The sequence below is a fragment of the Salmo salar genome, chromosome ssa20, assembly GCF_905237065.1.
Source record: "Salmo salar chromosome ssa20, Ssal_v3.1, whole genome shotgun sequence".
Classification (NCBI taxonomy): domain Eukaryota; kingdom Metazoa; phylum Chordata; class Actinopteri; order Salmoniformes; family Salmonidae; genus Salmo; species Salmo salar.
In genome coordinates this window covers 36,375,688-36,398,359 of record NC_059461.1, presented here as the reverse complement: position 1 = coordinate 36,398,359, position 22,672 = coordinate 36,375,688, and the positions used below count along the sequence as shown (strand labels likewise).

General features: G+C 39.5%; 1 protein-coding gene across 1 annotated transcript in view; it reads left to right on the top strand.

Moving 5' to 3' along the window:
• The first annotated feature begins 273 nt into the window (after positions 1-273).
• Positions 274-22,672, top strand: part of LOC106580521 (zinc finger matrin-type protein 4) — a 201,907-nt gene continuing 179,508 nt past the window's right edge. Inside the window, exon 1 of the mRNA XM_045703277.1 lies at positions 274-555. Within this exon, the coding sequence (XP_045559233.1) occupies positions 469-555 (87 nt within the window). The 5' untranslated portion in view covers positions 274-468. The remainder of the gene's footprint in view (positions 556-22,672) is intronic.

Sequence of the window (22,672 nt, the reverse complement as noted above, 5' to 3'; positions counted from 1 at the left end):
ATTAACTCTTATGTTGCTTATGCCTGCAGCTGGCCCTGAACACACACACTTTACATGCCAATTATATAATATGCATACATCTTTACTAAGTTTATTATAGGAAATATAATTTTAACCATACAATCATGACAGGACCCCATCTGAATAAGACAAATTTTCAACAAACGTAGCTTACAGTTTATTTCATACAATTACGCACGCTGCGTATTTGGCGTTCTACGTGACAGGTGCTGTGCGATACCGTCTCTAATGGATTCGACCGGTTGATCACTCTAAAATTGGTGGGCTACTGTATCGCTGGAGAAAATCGTGTGGAGCTCCACACAGCTAGGCTACTATTGTCAAACGGCCAATGAGGTAAAAGCGGGGCGGAGAACAGTCGACCATTGTACTACGGGCAGTAGAGTAGCCTACTGCAAACAGCTGTGGAAGCGTCTGCTTTGTACATGCGTTTCGCTGATCTGGTCAATGGATTACACAGTTTCCCTACAAGTGCAACATCAACTGACTGTCTTCCCGACACACTTGTACCAGGGTTACAGTTTGGAGTTACAGGTAGGCTACATCTCAGACATGCATTAGCCTATACTTATGTGTGATTTGTTTTCCATTGACAGAGAAAGAGACTATACAACTCAGACTGTCTAATGCTTTCAGCTCCATCATAAATCGTGTCCGCTGCGCTGCGTGGAATATCAGCATCCTTTTTGACATTATGAGCCAGTTTAACGAGAAACAGTGACATCCTCTCCTCCATCTAGGCTACGTGATGTTGAATTCATGACACGGTGTTTGGAAATACCGGGTAGCCTGATGCGGAGGTCCTCAAGCTGAAATGCGCGCTTAAATTGCGAATCTCATTGAGGTTTCATAAATACTCCATGTGACTTGATGTAGACCTATTTGAGTTTGAAAATAAAAATCAACGGGTCGTACTGTTCATGATTATCATTTTGAGTCTCGCTGTGCTTAGAAAGTGGGATGGCATCAGAGGCCAAACAATTCCTCATATATTTTATTAGGCTATCCATCCCATGGCAATTTTACACACACTGACCTTTTTACATCGTTATTTGTTTTGCCACGTGATATATAATGTAATTTATGGGATTCCAATAGTTCAAACAGTTGGAGTGAGTTGAACTCACCTGTCATTCTACTACTGTAATATCGGTTATCTAGTATTAGATCCATTGACCATATCGTGTGTTTGGTTTTAAATTTGCCCACTGTTCAGCACAATGCATGGGATTTGAGAAGTTGGCATGTCTGTATCTTGACTATTCAAGTGTATCCAGTCATTGGATTGTGACTACATGCATTGAGGATTCGTTCCCATGCATCTTCCAATGACATTCTCCCGTTCCCATGCATCTTCCAATGACATTGGAGTGTGAAAACATAGGTGAACATCCCCATGATACTATTTTCGTTTAGTCAAAAAATGACAGCACACCAAATCCTGAATGTAATTTACCTAATGTAGCTAGCTATCCATCTCCCACATGACTGGCAACCATGCTTATGGATAGATGCGGCTCTCTGACTGGCATGACAAATTCACCTCCACACCTTGTTCTTGCTATATAGTCCTATTTAATCGTTTTCATGAAATTTTTGTTGTTTTCTTAAACACGTATTTTCTTTATTGAACAAGCAAGGGCTTTGACAGGCTATGAGAATCGTAGTGTGTTTATTTAGAAATATTGTTGCATATTAAACCCCTTTGCATACCTTTTGACGTGTGTTCACCAGGTGGTGTCTAGATTATTTTTTATTTTTACTACATTAATATTATCTTTGCTTTATCCACTTCCCCCAGAGCGCAAGCAGCAACTGCACTGTCTTGTTTGAGAGAACCTTATTCTCCTTCTGTTGCATTGTTTTTTAACTGCTGTGTCTCTCTCTCTGTCTCTCTGTCTCTCTGTCTCTCTCTCTCTCTCTCTCTCTGTCTCTCTGTCTCTCTCTCTCTCTCTCTCTCTCTCTGTCTCTCTCTCTGTGCTGCTGTCTCTCTCTCTCTCTCTCTCTCTCTCTCTCTCTCTCTCTCTCTCTGCTGCTGTGTGTCTCTCTGTGCTGCTGTGCCTCTCTCTCTGGTTTTCAATTTGTTTATCAAATACTATATTTGAATTGGGTTTTCTAAAAGGATTAGAGATACAGAAAAACAGAGCTCAATGGTAACTTTTAAACTGATACAATTACTTCGGGTATCTCTCAGTGTATCAAATGTCTCTTTTGTAGTGTACTTACTGCACTCTGAGCGGCATGCAACAGCACCCATATCACCCTAGAATCCTCTTAGCTGAGGCAGAAAAACACTTCTGATGTTATATCTTTATAACTGGCCAAGGTTAGAAATATTGGGGTCCTGGGCAAACCCTCAAACCCATAACAAATCATGGCACCCCCGTTAGCCTTACAATATTTTAACGATACAGAAGATATTTAAAATATAATGTGTTGCTCCTGCCTACAGTTTATGGGCACCCTGAAGAGTCATTGTGTGATTCAAACCTCCAGTTTGAATCAAACATTGGGTGTTGCCAAAAAGTAGTGCACTAAATAGTAATTTGAGTGTCATTTGGGACGCACCCTGTGACATGATTTACAGTTAAAACTCCTCCACTGGTCGATGTACGTGTTATGGTGTATCTGGAGTTTTAATCATGCTTGCCTGCCAGTTCCCATCACTGCTGTTCTTCAACTCTTTCTGAGCTCTTTCTTTCTCCAGTCCGCTTGATTCAAAGTCAGTTGCCAGAGTTGTGAAAGGTTGCTGCTATCACTACCTCTCTGAGGAGAGGCTCGCTGTACTGAACCACAAGGTGGCTCCGTCCGAGTACTATCAACTCCTTTGTTTTTCATTATCTTAAGACAATGTTCTCTGTTGCTGCATGCCTGCTGTCAGTGACAGATTGAATACACCTCCTCAGGCCTATATGCTGCTTACGCATGCATTTTCAAAAGTTCTGTGAATGTGAGTCATCCAGAATATGAGGTATATTTGGGGTGTTTTTGAACATCTTGGAGGACTTACTTAATACTCATGCATTTCACATTAATATGCACATTCATACTAATACACATACAAGCTTTTGAACTTCAGGTGATGATGATGTCCCCTATCGACCTCTCACTTTAACAACCCCAGATATATTTGTTCAGTCTCCCTATTTCATATCGTTTCTATTTTGGAAAAGGCTTGAAGTGGTAAAAATCGTGTGATCTCTCTCTACCGTCAGTAATTTGTGAGGTCTAATAAATAAAATGAAATAAAGCGCTTTGAAGCTCTGTTTCAGTGTCATCAATAAGTGATTATTTTTGTTTAAGTAAAAATGTCCCTCCTTTTTAGTTGGTTATTCAAAATCCTCCTTTCAGTCAGTCTGTGTATTTCACTGCTGTCTTCAAGATGTGTAAAAAAAATGCAGCCAAGTGAAACACAGGAGAAGGTCAAAGTGCATTGAATTGAAGAAGATGAATGTGTCATGAGATACTCCCTGAAGTACTCTTAGATTGCAGTAGTGTATAAAAAAATAACAATAAAAGTGGTATTGTTAGCAGGCTAATTATACTGTATCACACCTGAGAGAGAAGTGGGGGGAGAGTGATAGAGGGGGGAGAAAGAAAGCGAGATTGTCCTTGTATTCCATGTTAACACCTCCAAATCACCCTGTCCTCTGCCCCTTGATGGTACCCACAGGTAAAGAACTGGGAGTTAAATAATCCATCCAGGTGTTACAACTGTATACTCTAAAAATTCCCTCCAAATATAAATGATAAACAGCATCCTGTTTAGGCTGGATGTCCCTTGAAATCCCTAAAAGCATCAGACTTCCGGATCCCAAGCCCTTTGCAACAGGTTTATGGACAGTATTTTTACAGTAGTGACCCTTTCTGAGGATTAAAATCCTAGAGACTTAATCTTACCTCCAGAGGTAATCTAACTGGAGAAAATTAAAGTGATTAAATAGACCAGAGTCATAATTGAATGGGTTACGCACACATGCATACACACTCACTCAAATGACTTAACACTTGACCTAAATGTCTCTGTCAGTGGCTCAACACCAGTCTGATGATTGTGCTGGTGTAGTCTGTCGGCACTCTGCCCAGACTGCACTGTAATGTTTTCACCCAGCTGCTCTGTTGTCAGTAGGCAGGCTACACCAGAGTGTAATATTGAGATAAATGTGGCTCTGGTGGCTCTGAGGTTACACCTCAGGGGAACTGGTAATCATTTAACAGGTGCTGCATCCCCTCTATCAGTTAAGGCTGACATTATATCATATTCAATACAGTAAGTAGAAGTATTCTGTAAAACAGAGTTGCCAGTAGACCTTGGCTGTCTTCTGACAGGTGGCATCACTCCTATGTGACACTCGTCCCTCAACCGTGCAGACAGAATCGTCATGTTTTCTGGCATAAATCAAATCAAATCAAATTTATTTTTATATAGCCCTTCGTACATCAGCTGATATTCTCAAAGTGCTGTACAGAAACCCAGCCTAAAACCCCAAACAGCAAGCAAAGCATGTGAAAGAAGCACGGTGGCTAGGAAAAACTCCCTAGGAAAAACTCCCTAGAAAGGCCAAAAACCTAGGAAGAAACCTAGAGAGGAACCAGGCTATGAGGGGTGGCCAGTCCTCTTCTGGCTGTGCAGGGTGGATATTATAACAGAACATGGTCAAGATGTTAAAATGTTAAAATGTACCTTGGCCTAAAGAAAATCTGCCTGACTGCCTAACTAAAGGAGAGGACAAACCATAGTGAATGTCATGTAGATCACCTGCTGGGTGACAATTGAATCGGTGGCGATTTAACATTTATAATCGTCTGGAAATTAACATAAAAAGATGGCAGGTGTTCAGTGCGATAGAAGGAGCACCCACGTCTTTTACCTGTTTGTCGATGTGGTCTGTTTTGTTCTTAAGGCAAACACTACTTTTGACCAGATTTCATAGGGCACAATAGGCAATAGGGTGCCATTTGGGACGCAAATGGCACCACCAGGTCCTGGCCTGGAGAGTCAGCTGGAAAAATGCCGCTGTCTGCTGCTAAGGAGGTTAATAGCAATGCTGATGATGGTACTGGATGGGGATGCAACAATTCACAGATACGCATCAGTCAAATGTTTAGGCCTTCCCTGTAGCTCAGTTGGTAGAGCATGGTGTTTGCAACGTCAGGGTTGTGGGTTCGTTTCCCACGGGGGGCCAGCACAGAAAAAATAATTATGAAATGAAATGTATGCATTCACTACTGTAAGTCGCTATGGATAAGAGCGTCTGCTAAATGACTAAAATGTAAAAAAATGTAAGACACTACGTGACCAAAAGTATATGTGGACACCTCTTCATCGAACATCTCATTCCATGGGCATTAATTAGAGGTCGCTGATTTTGATTTTTCAACGCCGATACCGATTTATTGGAGAACCAAAAAAAGCTGATATTGATCAATAGGCTGATTTAAAAAAATATATATATATATATATATATATTTTTTTTGTAAATATTTTTAACATTAGTTATTTTTATATTATTTTTTTATATTTTTTCATATTTAATATTTATTTTTTAAATTTAATTTATTTAAATTTAATTTTTATTTTTTTATTTATATATTTGTAATAATGACAATTGCAACAATACTAAATGAACAATGAACCCTTATTTTAACTTAATACTTAAATAAAATCAATTTAGTCTCAAATAAATAATGAAACATGTTCAATTTGTTAAATAATGCAAAAACACAGTGTTGGAGAAGAAAGTAAAAGTGCAATATGTGCAATGTAAAAAAGCTAACGTTTATGTTCCTTGCTCAGAACATATGAAAGCTGGTGGTTCAATATTCCCAGTTCTTCAATATTCCCAGTTAATAAGTTTTAGGTTGTAGTTATTATAGGAATTATGACGCGTCAAATATTTCTCTCTATACTGTTTCATATACCTTTGACTATTGGATGTTCGTATAGTCACTTTAGTCTTGCCAGCCTAATCTCGCGAGTTGACAGGCTTAAAGACATAAACAGCGCTGTGCTTCAAGCATTGCTAAGAGCTGCTCGCAAGTGCAGTAAAATGCTGTTTGAATGTATGCTTACGAGCCTGCTGCTGCCTACCACTGCACAGTCAGACTGCTCTATCAAATATCAAATCATAGACTTAATTATAATAAACACACACAAATACGAGCCTTTAGTCATTAATATGGTCAAATCCGGAAACTAACTCATTTAAAAAACAAAACGTTTATTCTTTCAATGAAATACGGAACCATTCCGTATTTTGTCGAACGGGTGGCAACCCTAAGTCTAAATATTGCTGTTACATTGCACAACCTTCAATGTTATGTCATAATTATGTAAAATTCTGGCAAATGAATTACGGTCTTTGTTAGGAAGAAACACAGTTTGCAACGAGCCAGGCGGCCCAAACTGCATATACCCTGACTCTGCTTGCACTGAACGCAAGAGAAGTGACACAATATCCCTAGTTAATATTCCCTGCTAACATGCATTTATTATAACTGAATATGCAGGTAAAACAAATATACTGTGTATTGATTTTAAGAAAGGCATTGATGTTTATGGTTAGGTACGTTTGTGCAAGAACGTGCTTTTTTTCGCGAGTGTGCTTTTGTTAAATCATCACCCGTTTGGCGAAGTTGAAGTAGGCTGTGATTCGATGATAAATAAACAGGCGCCGCATTGATTATATGCAATGCAGGACAATCTAGTTAACCTAGTAATATCATCAACCATGTGTAGTTAATTAGTGATTATGTGAAGATAAGTTTAATGCTAGCTAGCAACTTACCTTGGCTCCTTGCAGCCACAAGGTCCTTTTGGTGCTGCATTCGCGTAACAGGTGGTCAGCCTGCCATGCAGTTTCCTCATGGATTGCAATGTAACCAGCCATAATCGGCGTCCAAAAAGGCTGATTACCGATTGTTATGAAAACTTGAAATCGTCCCTAATTAATCGGCGATGCCGATTTGTAATCGGTCGACCTCTTGCATTAATATGGAGTTGCTGCTATACCAGCCTCCACTCTTCTTGGAAGACTTTCCACTAGATGTTGGAACATTGCTGTGGGGACTTGCTTCCAGTCAGCCACAAGAGCATTAGTGAGGTCGGGCACTGATGTTGGACGATTAGGCCTGGCTTGCAGTCGGCATTCCAATTCACCCCAAAAGTGTTTGATGGGGTTGAGGTCAGGGCTCTGTGCAGGTCAGTCAAGTTCTTCCACACGGATCTCGATAAACCATTTCTGTATGGAACTCGCTTTGTGCATGGGGGCATTGTCATGCTGAAACAGGAAAGGGCTTTCCCCAACTGTTGCCACAAAGTTGGAAGGACAGAATCATTTTAGAATGTCATTGTATGCTGTAGCATTAAGATTTCCCTTCGCTGGAACTAAGGGGCCTAGCCTGAACCATGAAAAACAGTCCCAGACCATTATTCCTACACCAAACATTACAGTTGACACTATGCATTGGGGCAGGTAGCATTCAACTGGCATCCACCACACCCAGATCCGGCTGTCAGACTGCCAGATGGTGAAACGTGATTCCTCACTCCAGAGAACGCACTTCCACTGCTCCGGAGTCCAATGGCGGCGAGCGTTATACCACTCCAGCCGAAGCTTGGCTTTGCGCATGGTGATCTTAGGCTTGGGTGCGGCTGCTCGGCCATTGAAAACCATTTCATGAAGCTCCCGACGAACAGTTCTTGTGCTGACGTTGCTTCCAGAAGCAGTTTGGAACTCGGTAGTGAGTGTTGCAACTGAGGACAGACGATTTTAAGCTCTTCAGCATTTGGTGGTCCTGTTCTGTGAGCTTGTGTGGCCTACCACTTCATGGCTGAGTCGTTGTTGCTCCTAGACATTTCCACTTCACAATAACAGTACTTACAGTTGACCAGGGCAGCACTAGCAGGGCAGAAATTTGATGAACTAACTTGTTGGATAGGTGGCATCCTATGACGGTGCCGTGTTGAAGGTCACTGAGCTCTTCAGTAAGGCCATTCCACTGCAAATGTTTGTCTGTGGAGATTGAATGGCTGTGTGATCGATTTTATACACCTGTCAGGTGTGGCTGAAATAGCTGAATCCAGCAATTTGAAGCGGTGTCCACATTAGAGGTAGACCGATTAATCGGCATGGCCAATTTTCAAGTTTTCATACCAATCGGTAATCGGCATTTTTGGATGCTGTTTATGGCTGATTGCATTGCATTCCATGAGGAAACTGCATGGCAGGCTGACCACCTGTTACGCGAGTGCAGCAAGGAGCCAAGGTAAGTTGCTAGCTAGCATTAAACTTATCTTATAAAAAACAATTCATCTTCACATAATCACTAGTTAACTACACATAGTTGATGATATTACTAGGTTAACTAGCTTGTCCTGCGTTGCATATAATCAATGCGGTGCCTGTTAATTTATCATCGAATCACAGCCTACTTCGCCAAACGGGTGATGATTTAACAAATGCGCATTTGCGATAAAAGCACAATCATTGCACGAATGTACCTAACCATAAACATCTTTTGCCTTTCTTAAAATCAATACACAGAGCATATTTTTTTTACCTACATATTTAGTTAATATTGTCTGCTTACATACATTTATTTTAACTAGGGAAATTGTGTCACTTCTCTTGTGTTCAGTGCAAGCAGAGTCAGGGTATATGCAACAGTTTGGGCCGCCTGGCTTGTTGCAAACTAATTTGCCTGAATTTTACATAACATTGAAGGTTGTGCAATGTAACAGCAATATTTAGACTTATACCCTGACTACACCGCTCGCATTGCGTGTGCGAGCGTTGCAAAATACATTTAGAAATCTATTATTCAATTATTGCACCCGCACTGCTCGTGCGCGTCAACGACCGTCTGCATTGCCAAGGGCTAAAATAAAGTCCTTTCTATTTCTGACGCAGATCACCATCTCCTCATTGGTTTATAGAAGCAGGTACCCACGTGCCATCTCCTCATTGGTTATACCCATGTGGGTGATTCAAAGATGAACTGTGTTGCCGGTCGTCGTGGTAATACTATGAAAGTTTAGATGCCAATCACCATATAAGTTCAAAGATGAAAAAGCCTGGAAGGAGGAGAGATGACTACAAACGATTCGGTTGACCGTTTTATGTGTGGATTAATTGGCGGAGTAGAGGACCTTGTGCATTTTAGGTAAAATAACAACTCAATGTTTATATCCCAGGACAAATTAGCTAGCAACAGCATCAAGCTAAATAGGACAAATTAGCTAGCAAGTGCAAGCTAACCAGCTAAATTTCCATAAATGTTTAATGCTTTTCGACCTGTCCCCAAGTTAATGTCATTGGTTCAGAGTTTGTTTTGATATCTTAACCTGCGCGTCGTGATCGCGTTTGGTGTAGGGGGACAAAATAAATGTATGCATGATGGCGGACGTGCGCAGCCGGTTTGGGTTCTGTGTTAGGGTTGCCACCCGTTCGACAAAATACGGAATGGTTCTGTATTTCATTGAAAGAATAAACGTTTTGTTTTCGAAATGATAGTTTCCGGATTTGACCATATTAATGACCAAAGGCTCGTATTTCTGTGTTTATTATAATTAAGTCTACGATTTGATAGAGCAGTCTGACTGAGCGGTGGTAGGCAGCAGCAGGCTCATAAGCATTCATTCAAAATGTACTGCGTTTGCCAGCAGCTCTTAGCAATGCTTGATCTCAGCGCTGTTTATGACTTTAAGCCTATCAACTCCTGAGATTAGGCTGGCAATATTAAAGTGCCTATACGAACATCCAATAGTCAAAGGTATATGAAATACAAATGGTATAGAGAGAAATAGTAAACGCATCATAATTCATATAATAACTGCAGCCTAATATTTCTTTACTGGGAATAATGAAGAACTGGGAATATTGAACCACCAGCTTTCATATGTTCTGAGCAAGGAACTAAAATGTTAGCTTTTTTACATGGCACATATTGCACTTTTACTTTCTTCTCCAACACTGTGTTTTTGCATTATTTAAACCAAATTGAGCATGTTTCATTATTTATTTGAGACTAAATAGATTTTATTTATGTATTATATTAAGTTAAAATAGAAGTGTTCATTGATCATTTACTATTGCTGTAATTGTCATTATTAAATATATATATATATTATTTCAGATATATTTATATATGAAATAATCGGCCTATTAATCTGTATCGGGCTTTTTTGGTCATCCAATAATCGGTACTGGCGTTGAAAAATGATAGTCGGTCGACCTCATGTCCACATACAATTTGTGTATATATAGTGTATGACTGCATCGTTCCGCAGACCCCAAAGGGGTGCAAATGTAGCGTGCATCAGTCCAAAAATCGATTCAAAGTTACGAATCTCTGATTCACTAACATTTTTTGCTCATATTACTGTCTTTCTACTTTCTAAAAATATCAAATATTTTGTGGCTACTGATGTGTTTTCTCCTGCATGTAACTGTGTTGACAGTCATTGATCTACTAGTCATTTTTCATTCCGAACAACACCAGGGAATATCAGTAGCCTAGTCAAACTGCACACAGACCCCAGGTTCACACGCTGACCAATGCGAGGTAGGTGGCCTGTTCCTGATCTTCCACATCTGTACAGCACCTTCAGCATTCAAATGCTAAAATGGCTGGCACGATAGTCGGCTGTATTAGCTGAGTGACACCCTATGTCATTTGCTAGGTTATTGCTGTCTATACTGGAGACACAACTGTCATCTGTCTATAGCTGCTGAACGGGGCTTAAATAGATTTTATTTTGAGTTTTTTGATTCAGGTTCACCGTCAGCAACAGGTTTGGTACTTTTGCTTTAAAGAAATCATTGTATATGGTCATTTTTAGATATACAGGGTAAAGTTGATAATTTCATAACGAGAACAGCAATCACTTGCGAGGCGCACATGGCTCTCAGTCTCACGTCAGAATTAGACGTTCATCCATGTTTCTCAAACGTCACATTTTTAAGGTTAGGGTTAAGTTTAGGCTTGAACTCTGGATGGTTAAAGTAAGGGTTAAGGTTTGGGATAGGCTTAAAACTAAAATATGAAAAACAACTTTCTAGCTAACAACAACTTCCAAAAAGTATTTAAACCATTTGATTTTGAAATGGGGGTGGAATCCAAAGTTGTGCTATATATTCATTACTTATGTCATAGCTTATTGTCAAACAAGAAATATTTATACATTACTAGCTCAAACTATCTGCGAAGATGGGTTCTGTGTTGGGGGGGGGGGGTACATTGCCCCCCCAGTCTAATAGTGGTACTATTAGATGCCTAGTCTCCCTTATGGCTCAGATCAGATGCCTACATAATACATACTGTACACCATAGACATGCATCATGCACACAGATCCGGCTTAGAAAGGCCCAGGCTCATGAGCTCCACCAGCAGCAGGTTTTAATTTAGAATGGAAAATGAATGTGTTTATGCAAAACATGTTAGTGCATCAATTCATTCTGGAGTCGCACCGAATCGTTTCAAACTACAACATTCCTGTATTGTGTCAGAGCTCATGTATCTAGATGCGTATGGAATTGTCTTGAAATGGAAAGATGTACATCCTTAGTACTGGACAAACGGCCTCATGATCCTCACAGATCAACCTGGGTGAGGAGAGGCCAAGCAGCTGTAGCTTCAGTTAAACTGTCTGGCAAGTCCCCCTGCTTTCATTGTCAATTTCCTTGGCCGGTTGTATTTTATTATCTACTGAGGGAGGTTGCAGATGTAGTTATCAATTTGTGTTTCCCTATTGGTGGAAATGAAGAGAAATTCTAGCCCCTTGTGTGGTTTATTTTGCAGAGTTGGTATTTTTTCTATGTTGTAATTTGATAGATAAAACACAGTGGTAGTGTTATAGTATTGCTCATGAACTAAGCTCTTTGTTGGTGTTAGTCAGGTTTGTAGAGGATTGTATTCATAATTGCTTATAATGTAAACACTGGTTTATATGCATGCTCACAATGCACTCTATTAGGCTGATAAAGCCAGGCTGTTGTCTGACCTTTGCTGTGCTAAAATAATTTAAGTCCTTCAGACTAAAGTGCATGTTTTTTTACAGAAATCGGATGAAGTAGATCATTTATAAATAGTGGCGGAGTGGATAAAGAAATCGTAGTACACATGTAATTAGCCTACTTGTAATTGTTTGTGTACATGCTGTTTTTTAAACTCTGAATGAAGTATAGCTGTATGATAATCAATCCCTCCTACCACACCAGTATGTGCTAATCTCTCTGTGGTTCCCTATCTGTATCGGGCTTTTTTAGTATTTTAGCCTCAGTCCAGGAATACATCATCTTTCAGCATTCTGTTTACAAGTTGAGGACTTTTGAGGGAATATGATAGAATAAAATAAATGACCAACTGTGAGAACCTTTGCGAAATAACTTAATGATGACCTGCTGGAATTGAGGCGCAAACCTGGAAAGTTTGGTTATTTGCTTGGTTTATTACCCTGTCTAACTCTGAGATGTGTTGTATCTGCAGTTGGAAGTTATAACTGATGTCTGATCCATTATTAGTGTTGTGGAGCATCTGGATGACTGCGTGCTTTGCGTTTACTGAATGAAAACAAATAGAAAAGTATCATGTTTTTTCGCCCTTTTCACACTAATTATGCTGTCCTAGTTGGGACGTTATGTAAATGCAAACTAAAGTTTAGCAAGTATCTCTTAACTTTTCATTCAGTAGTCATTTTATGATTGTTCATTCTCGAAGACAATGACAGGCGGAGTCCAAAGGAGGCTGCTGAGGGGAAAATGGCTCATCATAAGGGCGCAAATGGAATGGCATCAAACACCTGGAAACAATGTGTTTGCTACTTCCACTGATTCCACTCCAGTCATTACCACAAACCCGTTCTCCCCAGTTAAGGTGCCAACAACCTCCTGTGGTAGAGTCTGTTCCTTAGATAATATGTTTAACCAACCTCCTTAATGTCTTAGGTAGTTTGCAACCTATAACACAGCTCTGACACCAACATGCCTGTTTACTGTTCTGAGGTACCACTAGTACTCCTACGTAGGAATCTCATCATGTTCCTGTTGCTGTCCAAATCATCTCTTGGCTTGATCTCAATTCAGACAGATTTGACCCTATGCCATCCATGGGCACCAGGAGCTGTTTATGTTACAGTAATTGTAACTCTATCCAGTACTATTGAGCCCAACTCTTTCATCCTTAATAATGCCAATCATGTATAGTGCTGTTATAATGAATTGGCTGTTTTATTAATTATAATATGGAATGGATAAGCAGCTGATCATTTATAATCAATGTGTGGTTGTTATGTTCTGCTAAATAGGCCTATGTATTATTGCTGAGGGTTTTCCCCATGAAAGTGATCTGGAATCATTAGAATACTATAATATTCTCTTTTATTCAGAGTGAAGAGGTAGCTCGCTCTGCTTTTAAAAATGAAACACATTGGATAGATTTTAGTCTGTTTTAACCCATCCTCTCCATTAATGAAGTGCATTAGAAAAAAGATCTGGCACATTAGACAATTGCCGACCTTTTACAGCTTTATCTACTCAAATAACATTTACAGTTTTTGCTAAGACAATTTTAATGAAACGGGGGTCCACTTGATCTCCATCATGACCTAATGAGCACAACAGTATTTTTTTGTTGTTGCAAAACTGTAATTCATTTCTCATTGCTTTCACACACAATGAAAATGCTAAGCACATTTTTCAAAACAGTAAACACAATTCTCTACAAATGACGAAAAACTCCAGTTGAGTAATCATGACAAACAAAAGGAAAACATTTTGGTCACCGCTGATGCAAATTACTTCCATGAATGTGAACCTCTTCTGCACGTGTGTAAAACCTCTGAACAATTGTGCAATCAGCAATCAGTCTTTAATCATGCATAAGAGGTCACCTCAGAGTTGCTGTTTCCAAGAATGGACCAAGTAAGAGGCCTCGTGAGGGCAAGGACAAAGGAGAAGCAGAGGGGCCCATAGAGGAAGATAGTTCAGCTCTCAGTAAAAATGGAAAAAGGTCAAATAAAGCATTTTGTTTCTGGATATTTGTGCTCTTGAGTGACATTCTTTCTTCATTGGTCATCTGGTAAAATCATTTTAGAAAATAATAATGCAGCCCATGATGTGATAATGTTTACTTGCCTTTTATGTTGCATACTATAATTATAGTATCAACAAATGGCACAGATATATAAAATAGCGTTCACCATGTTATTGTATATTGATAGTGTAGTTAGTATTTATAGGGCCACTGTGTAATTATTCATTTATATAACTTTTCATTAGATAACAAGTTGTATGTTTTGATGGAGGTAGATGATTTTGTGTCATGTATTTAATATTTTGAGTCTCAATGCATTTTGAAAGTGAAATGTGTAATTTTGGCCAAATTGTTTCAGTTTGGGACTGACTGTTAATTGTTTAGAAAAAGTGAATTCTGTTTAGACAAAGGTGCTTAGGTAGTCGAGGAAAAATGGTAAACAAACCTCCCTCAAGAACAAATATTTATATTTGTGTGAAGTATGTCAATTTGCCATCCTGCAATTGTACATTTCTCAAGATTTAGATTTTTTTGGGTCTGTTTGTCCTTTGAGCATCATTGAAAGAACCACACTGGTCTTATAAGACTATTTAAAATGAAGTTTTCTCAGCCAAAGTTTCCAGCCGGGGAGTTGTCTAGCAGTGTACACAACCTGTCTGTCTATAGGCCTAGTAATACCTCTGATTAGTGTAAGAGGCTACAATCCAGTCTCTTCCTCCTCTGTACCTTCCCTCTCACCCTGGATTCTCCTCTGTGTTGCTCTGATGTGCTGCCACGAATGCCTGCAGCCTACAACATAGAAATAGAATCACTGGACACAGCCGATGGTAATGAGCTCAGCTGGGACACAGCGCTGCAGGACAACCAGCAGCCTAGCCAGAGACAGTGCGCTGAGACTCAGATTTCTCACTTACTACACAGAAATGCTTATTTATGGATATGAATGTCATTCTCTTCATGGTGATGTATCCTGAATAGGTACACCAAGGTAGAAATATGCAATGTCCTCCTTTGCATATTGGGATATTATTCTAAACATTGGCTATTATGTTAATGAGCTCTTGCCCCAAACGAGACCACATTTGGTTGGACCGGACCAAATCTGAAACCAATCATAGACGTCTATGTTTCACAAGTTTGGACATCAAAGTACAGCACGGTAGAGCTTAGTAGATTACAGTCAAGTACATTCGAGAAGAGATTTGTAGAGTTCAATACAGTACAGTAAAGCAGAGTATGATACAGTACTGTACATTATAGTGTACTCAACTTTAGTGTTCTCTACTGTACAGTAATGAACTGAGCTGTCCAAACTTGTGACCCCCACATGTTGTTTGTGACTACTATGATTTCCCATTGTAGCCAATTCAATTGAAAAAAGTCCGTTACAGAATTTCAAGTTTTAATAACTGAATAATTCATTAACAAAATGTGTTATCAGTAAAAACACTAACTAATGGATAGGTCTACTTTTACTTGTTACTTCTGTGAACTTTTTATTCCAAATTTTTAGGATGGAACATTTTGTGAAAAATGTATATATGTTTTTGACATGCTCCTATGAACATCACATGTTCTTAGGAGCATGTGGGGTGGCAGGTAACGTGGGGCGGCAGGTTGCCTAGTGGTTAGAGCGCTGGACTAGTAACCGAAAGGTTGCAAGATCAAATCCCTGCGCTGACAAGGAAATGTTAGGAGTTTCTTGGAATGGATGGGATTGATTTATGTGACAGTAATGTGACTACATATTCATATTTTCTCCTCCATTAGAGCAAATGTAGCACTTGACCTGCTCTTACGCTCTTAGGGAGCGATTTGAAGGGGGGAGGGGAGGGAGGGAGATGAAAATTGGTATTCCTTTAGTCTTTCTATTTTAGCTATTTTGAAACAATGCTGTGTTCAAGGCTCAATAATGTTATTCAGTGACATGGGCAAGATTACTTTTTGAGCTCATAAAATGTTTACATTTCCTGCTAATGTAACCATTTCCGAAGATGTAACTATTTCAAAACATGTTAAAAATGTATGGATAGTCTGGGTCAGTCAACAACTGAAGTTACATTCAAAGTGTTATATAAGATAAATTAGTTAAATGATTTGAACAAATGCACAAACTTTTTTGGTCATGAATTATAGAGGTACCACTCTCTCCTAAACCCACTAATGACCAAGTTAGAGCAGTGTGCTGAACACCTTGAATGATTTACACGGAACTGTTGACTCACGTTTTCAATCAATTATTCAGTTCAACAAAAGTTCCATTCTATCTTCCTAACCTATTTCCACTCTAGTTGTTATATACACATTTCCGAGGCTTTCCACGCATTGTATTTCTTGTGAAACGTAAAGCCTAATTTCTGTATGTTTAGAGAGATCTTTGAGAATATGGATAGAAAGAAAAAGCGAGATAGGACAGGGAAACAGAGGGAGAGCGAAGTAGAGACAGACACAGAGATAGGCTAGCCCATGACAGTTGTGTTTTCTCTTCCTATTCCTGGCCCATGTAGCTGGTGAATGAATGAGTGCAGCGTAAGACCTTTCCTCTGCCAGGAGGGGCACCTAGACGACAGCCCAGTGTGACTCGGCAGCACATGTTGACGTCGATGTGGGCTCCTGAGCGGAGGTTGCACTGATTTATTTATTCTATATCCTCTGCTCTTCCCCTGTTAGTTTGTTGGTTGGTGCTGCAGCATTCAGACACTGGGTTTTGCCCTCATCCTGTCAGTTTGGTGCTTTGGCCCCTCCCCTCTACACAGGAGCTCTGAATGCCAGCCTCCCTCCCTCTCTCCGCTGATAACAGCTTACAGGCATTGTGCTGCCAGCTGGAACTCAGTGCCAAGGTCACATTATTTTAAAGAACAAGCGACACAAAATGCCAAAAGGTGAAAAGGCAGTCTGGAACAAAATAATCCTGTACTAGGCATTAATGGGATAATTCAAATGGAAGAGTAAGGGTTACCCAGATTAAAACAGACTCTTACATAAACCCAGAGATTTAGAGAAGGTTATGTTACTGAGAAATATATATATTCTCTATCACTGTTATTTTACAGTGATAAAGGAAATATCCAAGTAATTTTAAAGTGATAAACAAAATATCCAAGTTATTTTACAGTGATAAACGAAATATCTACGTTAACATCAGCATACCAACCTGCATCCCACTGCTGGCTTGCCTCTGAAGCTAAACAGGGTCGGTCCTGATCTGTCCCTGGATGTGAGACCAGATGCTGTGGTTAGGGGTGTTGGAGGTCCAGTAGGTGGCTCTCTTTTCTCTGGTCTAAAGAAATCCCAATGCACCAGGGCAGTGAAGGGGACTTTGCCCTGCAGAGTGTGCATTCTTTTGGATGAGACGTTAAATGCATGTCCTGACTCCCTGTGGTCATAACAAATCCCATGAAACTTATCTTAAGAGTTTCGGAGTGTTACCCCTGGTGTCATTGGTAAATTCCCAACCTGGCCCCATTCCATCATGGCCACCTAATCATCCCCCTCATCCCTAATTGGCATATATCACTCCTCACTTCTCCACCTGATAGCTGATATGTGGTGGAGTTTCCCCCTTACTATGTAAAGCGCTTTGAGTACCTAAATTGGTAGAAAAGCTCTATATAAATCCAATCAATTATTATTAAAGTAATGTGATTGTAGGGTAGGACTTATTATGCAGAATAATTCTATGAAAATACATTGTGTTTGACTTTGAATGGCTAGTTTGGCAAATTGTAGGGCATGCCAGTACTTCTGAAAAGAATATGCAATTTCTGAAAAGAATCCAGAAGTAAAAAAATATTGAGATTTGTAAACTGCATGCCATACATATACAGTATGTGTAAAACTGTGAGTGCGTGAACAAGCATGATAACTCCGCCTGGAAAACACCCTCCATTCACCTTTTATGGCAACAATAACACCGGTATAATTTGGAACTATTGGAATTAGGCCACAACAGTTTCTAAAAGAAAGAGACAAATTTTATCATTTTGATTTTCAAAAAAAACCCCCCCATTTGCACAAAATACTTACTTGCCTGCTTGCAATAGATCACTTCAACAACTACAAAAAGTGCATATGCATGGTCTAAAGTTTGCGTGGAGGTAAGGACATTCTCACTCCAAGTTCAGTTTTTAGAAATGCTAACTTTTGCGGGAAAACTGGCACACATATTTTGTATGTATAGTACGCACGGTTTATACTCCTGAGGTCACCATGATCATGTGAAAGGACACTAATGCAGGGTGTGAACTGTTTGGCCAACCACCCCACTTCACTCCAGATCACTTCAACTTTGAACAGCTTAGACTGAACTTCTGTTTGGTATGATTCACAGTTGTTTGATTGCTTGTTTTATAGGTATCTCAAGTGAAGTTAAGTAACCTATCGGCGTGACATTGATTTATGCTCTGATGGATGAGCTGGGCCTTTTCTTTTGACGTTACTACTTGAAGATCTTATGTGTATGTCCTGATTTGCCTGCCGCCTCAACTTGTCCTTCAGCTCTGAAACACGTCGGCTGGCAAGTGCCTATCCCTACACTCTACCACACTATTCACACTTCACCAAACTATCTGTACTTTGTTGCACTATTCATGCGGCAAGTTATGAAAATACGTGCAAAAGAGAAAAATAACAAAAATGTCCAGTGATGAAAACTAGGCAAATCAATGTGAATTGAATAATGTGAATCTTAAAATGTGTAAAAGTAGAAAGTATCGAGGAGTTTACTGAGATGGCTTATTGCCTTTGTCCTTTAACACGTTCCTCACTCCTCCTCACCTTGCTTATTGTTTATTTTATTCCTCTGTTGTACCTGTTACTCCAGGGCAGGCTACACAAATAAATCATCTGGAAGATCTGTCTCCATCCAATGGGCTCATGATTTATTTACACATAATCATGGATAGAAAGAGAAAAAGGAGCGATGTATGGGCCACCCTAAGGCAGAAAAGTTTATTTCTAGATTGTTCACCTGCTATTTCCTGTAGGCCAACACATACACAAATGCTTTTCCAATACCAGTGTTATGTGGGCCTATTTGTTTTATTGAAGGCTAGTGATTTGGAGATGCCAATAAGGGACAAATAACTTAATATGTCCAAACTTTTGTATAAAGAAGACATTACATACATAAGATACGTTTTTTTAATGTTAGGATTCATCTCGTATTATTTAAGTACAGTGGGCTCCAAAATTACTGGCACCCCTGACTGGCAATGCACAAACAATACTTTAAAAAATATAAACAATATAATTATAGAGACAAACTCAAAATACCAACATGTGAAAAATACTGTACTTTATTAATGTTTCAGTGGAACCCACCAAAATCATTTATTGATTTAATTAAAAATCAATGTCCTCCAAATCAAGGTTTCACAATTAATGGCACCCTTAAATATTATTGTAAATAACATCTACCAAAATTAAACCAGGAATTATATTCCACTTATTTAAGTTTATCTAATATTGAGCCATTACATTACATTACTTCCTTTTTCAGTAGGGTATAAAAAAAGAGGTAACACGCTTGCAATATCCCTTTGTCATCCAACACCATGAAGAAAAGAAAAGAACTGGCAGTTCAAAAGGGACAGATGGTTGTAAACATTCATAAATCTGGTAATGGCTACAAGAAGATCCACAAACGATTGAATATATGACTGAGCACTGTCAGGGCAATTATTAAAACATTCAAAAGATATGGAACAGTTGAAAACCTCACGGGTAGAGGACGCAAATGCATTTTGCCCCCCAGGATAGGGAGGAGGATCATGAGAGAAGCAACAAAATCCCCAAGAATCACTGTGAAAGAATTGCAGGCCTTGGTGGCATCTTGGGGTCACCAGGTTTCAAAAAGCACCATCAGACACCACCTCCACAACCACAGGCTCTTTGGAAGGGTTGCCAGAAGAAAGCCCTTAATGACCCCAAGACACAGACGCAAGCGCTTGGAGTTTGCCAAACGTCATTTAAAGTATGATTAGAAGAAGGTGCTCTGGTCAGATGAGACCAAAATTGAACCTTTTGGTCAGATACAGCATCGGCATGTTGGCGTCGAAACAGAGATGCATACAAGAAGAGGCACCTCATACCCACGGTGAAATATGGTGGTGGGTCAGTGATGTTTTGGGGCTGTTTTAATTCCAGAGGTCCAGAGGCACTGGTTAAGATTGATGCCATAATGAATTCCACCAAGTATCAGGCAATTTTGGCTGACAATCTGGTTGCCTCTGCCAGAAGGCTGGGACTTGGCCGTATGTGGACTTTCCAACAAGACAATGACCCAAAACAGACCTCAAGATCCACACAGAAATGGTTCTGTGACAACAACATCAATGTTCTGCCATGGCCATCTCAGTCGCCGGACCTCAATCCAATCGAAAACCTGTGGGCTGAGTTGAAGAGGGTAGTTGATAAGCACAAACCCATGAATGTGAAGGATCTTGAAAGGATCTGCATATGGGAATGGTCCAAAATCCCTCCAAATGTGTTCCTTAACCTTGTCAAACATTACAGGAAAAGACCATGCTGTTATCCTTGCCAGAGGTGGTGGCACTAAGTACTAAATGAGGAGTGCCAATAATTATGAAACCTTGATTTTGGTGAAATGTCTTTTGTATTAAATAATTGTATGATTGTGGTGGGTTCCATTGAAACATTAATAAAGTACAGTATTTCTCACATGTTGGTATTTTGAGTTTATCTCTATAATTATATTGTTTACATTTTTTTAAGTATTGTTTGTGCATTGCCAGTCAGGGGTGCCAGTAATTGGAGCCCACTGTATGTGGTGATATTCTCTTTTAGCCCTTTAACCTTGTGGGAATTGGCCTATAAGGATAGGGCTACATTGAAATGTTTCTTACAGAAGAAATATTAAATGCATAACCATGGTAGCAATTGAAAGGGAACAGTTTGTAGATAATGGGAAACTAGTGAGACCAAAGTTGAGTATACAACAGTTCACCTGACACGACTGAATCCAAACATTACTCTTGATTTTATGTACGTTTTACATTTACTGTACTTTTTGCCACATTTGTTGATAACGAATCAGAAAATACTCTGAATACATTTAGTAACATGACTATTCCTGGAAAATGTGGGGTAGGTGCAACATAAGATGAGAGGACTAACTGGTGTCTCCAAGTGGCCACCCACCTCTCCAAAGTGTGCATAGTTCCTAAGCAATTTCAATACACTTTTATGACTCTAAGACTTTTCTTTGAGTCATAAAACTATAAGATACTAGAGCAAGGAACTAGAGCAAGCACCTGTAGTTGTTTCATTTGGAACACAACCTTGCATCCCCGCCATCACACAGTTACTGTTGCTTACGCAATCTAAAAAACGATCCATTATAAATCTGGGTCAGGTGGGCATGATTTGAAAGCTTGTTCTATAGCCAACACGAATAGCGAAGTTATAAATACAATCTTACAGTGTTAGGCTTTCACAAGGCAATTCAAGGAAACAGATCCTAATTTTGGCGCTCGTAGAAAGGACTCATGAGTGCATTCAGGTGCGTGTGTCAAGCAGCATTTCTTTCTCTCAAAATAAACAAAAATAGACTCATTCTGTTCAGAACAACCCTGGGTATGACGTCATGTCATCTTGTAACTGTACATCAAAAACAGTGATCGTAAATGTTGACCCTGTATATCCCATGAGTTTTATGATTTGGAGATATGAAATACACATTTGTACTCACCGGTGTTTGGCTTGCTTGTATGACATCAAAGCGCTATTTATTATAGTCCTCAACTTCGCATCAGAACGGCTGTCAGTCAAACCCCACACAGCGTTGTGAAGAACAGAGCCAGAGGTCTACAGACAATACGTTCCAATGTAGGTGCTTATTAGTGCCCAAATCTGCCATTTTCAACCTGTATAAGGGTATGAGTGTAAAGGGTTACAGGTTGGCCTTTAAGTATATAGTGTGTGGTGGGGTGATAGAGTTTAGAGGATTATAGTAATTGCATCACAATTGGTACCCTATCCCCTATATATGGCCCCTGAGCCACATGCTTATTACAGATAAGTCAGGTCACATACCCTAGCTGTAAAAACATGCTGCAGATTCTACACTTACATTTTGTCAAAGATTTTACAGAATCAGTTAAAGTATTGATTGTTTTAGAGAGAAGTTTTGCTTGTATCGTTCACTGATTGAAGTTTTAAAGGGACAATCTGCAGTTCAAAGAATAATAAAGCATCACCCCACCACTGTTTTGGTATAATGCTGAGGGATGGGGCTGGAGAAATGTAACCACTCTCAAATGCATAGACTGAGCTATGGATGCAAGGACTGACCTTCTATGATATCAAAATTATAGTTTTAACCAGGTTTTGAGGCGATAAGGTTACATTGTTTACAAATAAAGGCGTAAAGCCAGCTTATATTTTGGGTTCTGATGGGGTACGACAGTTGAATTAAGCTCACAAGGCATTTATAAATTATAGTGCCTTCAGAAAGTATTCACACCCCTTGACCTTTTCTACATTTTGTTGTGTTAGTCTAGGGTTGCACATTTTGGGGAATATTCAGCGGTGGAAACTTTCCGTGGGAATTAACGGGAATATATGGGAATTTATTCATTAATTAATACCATTTTA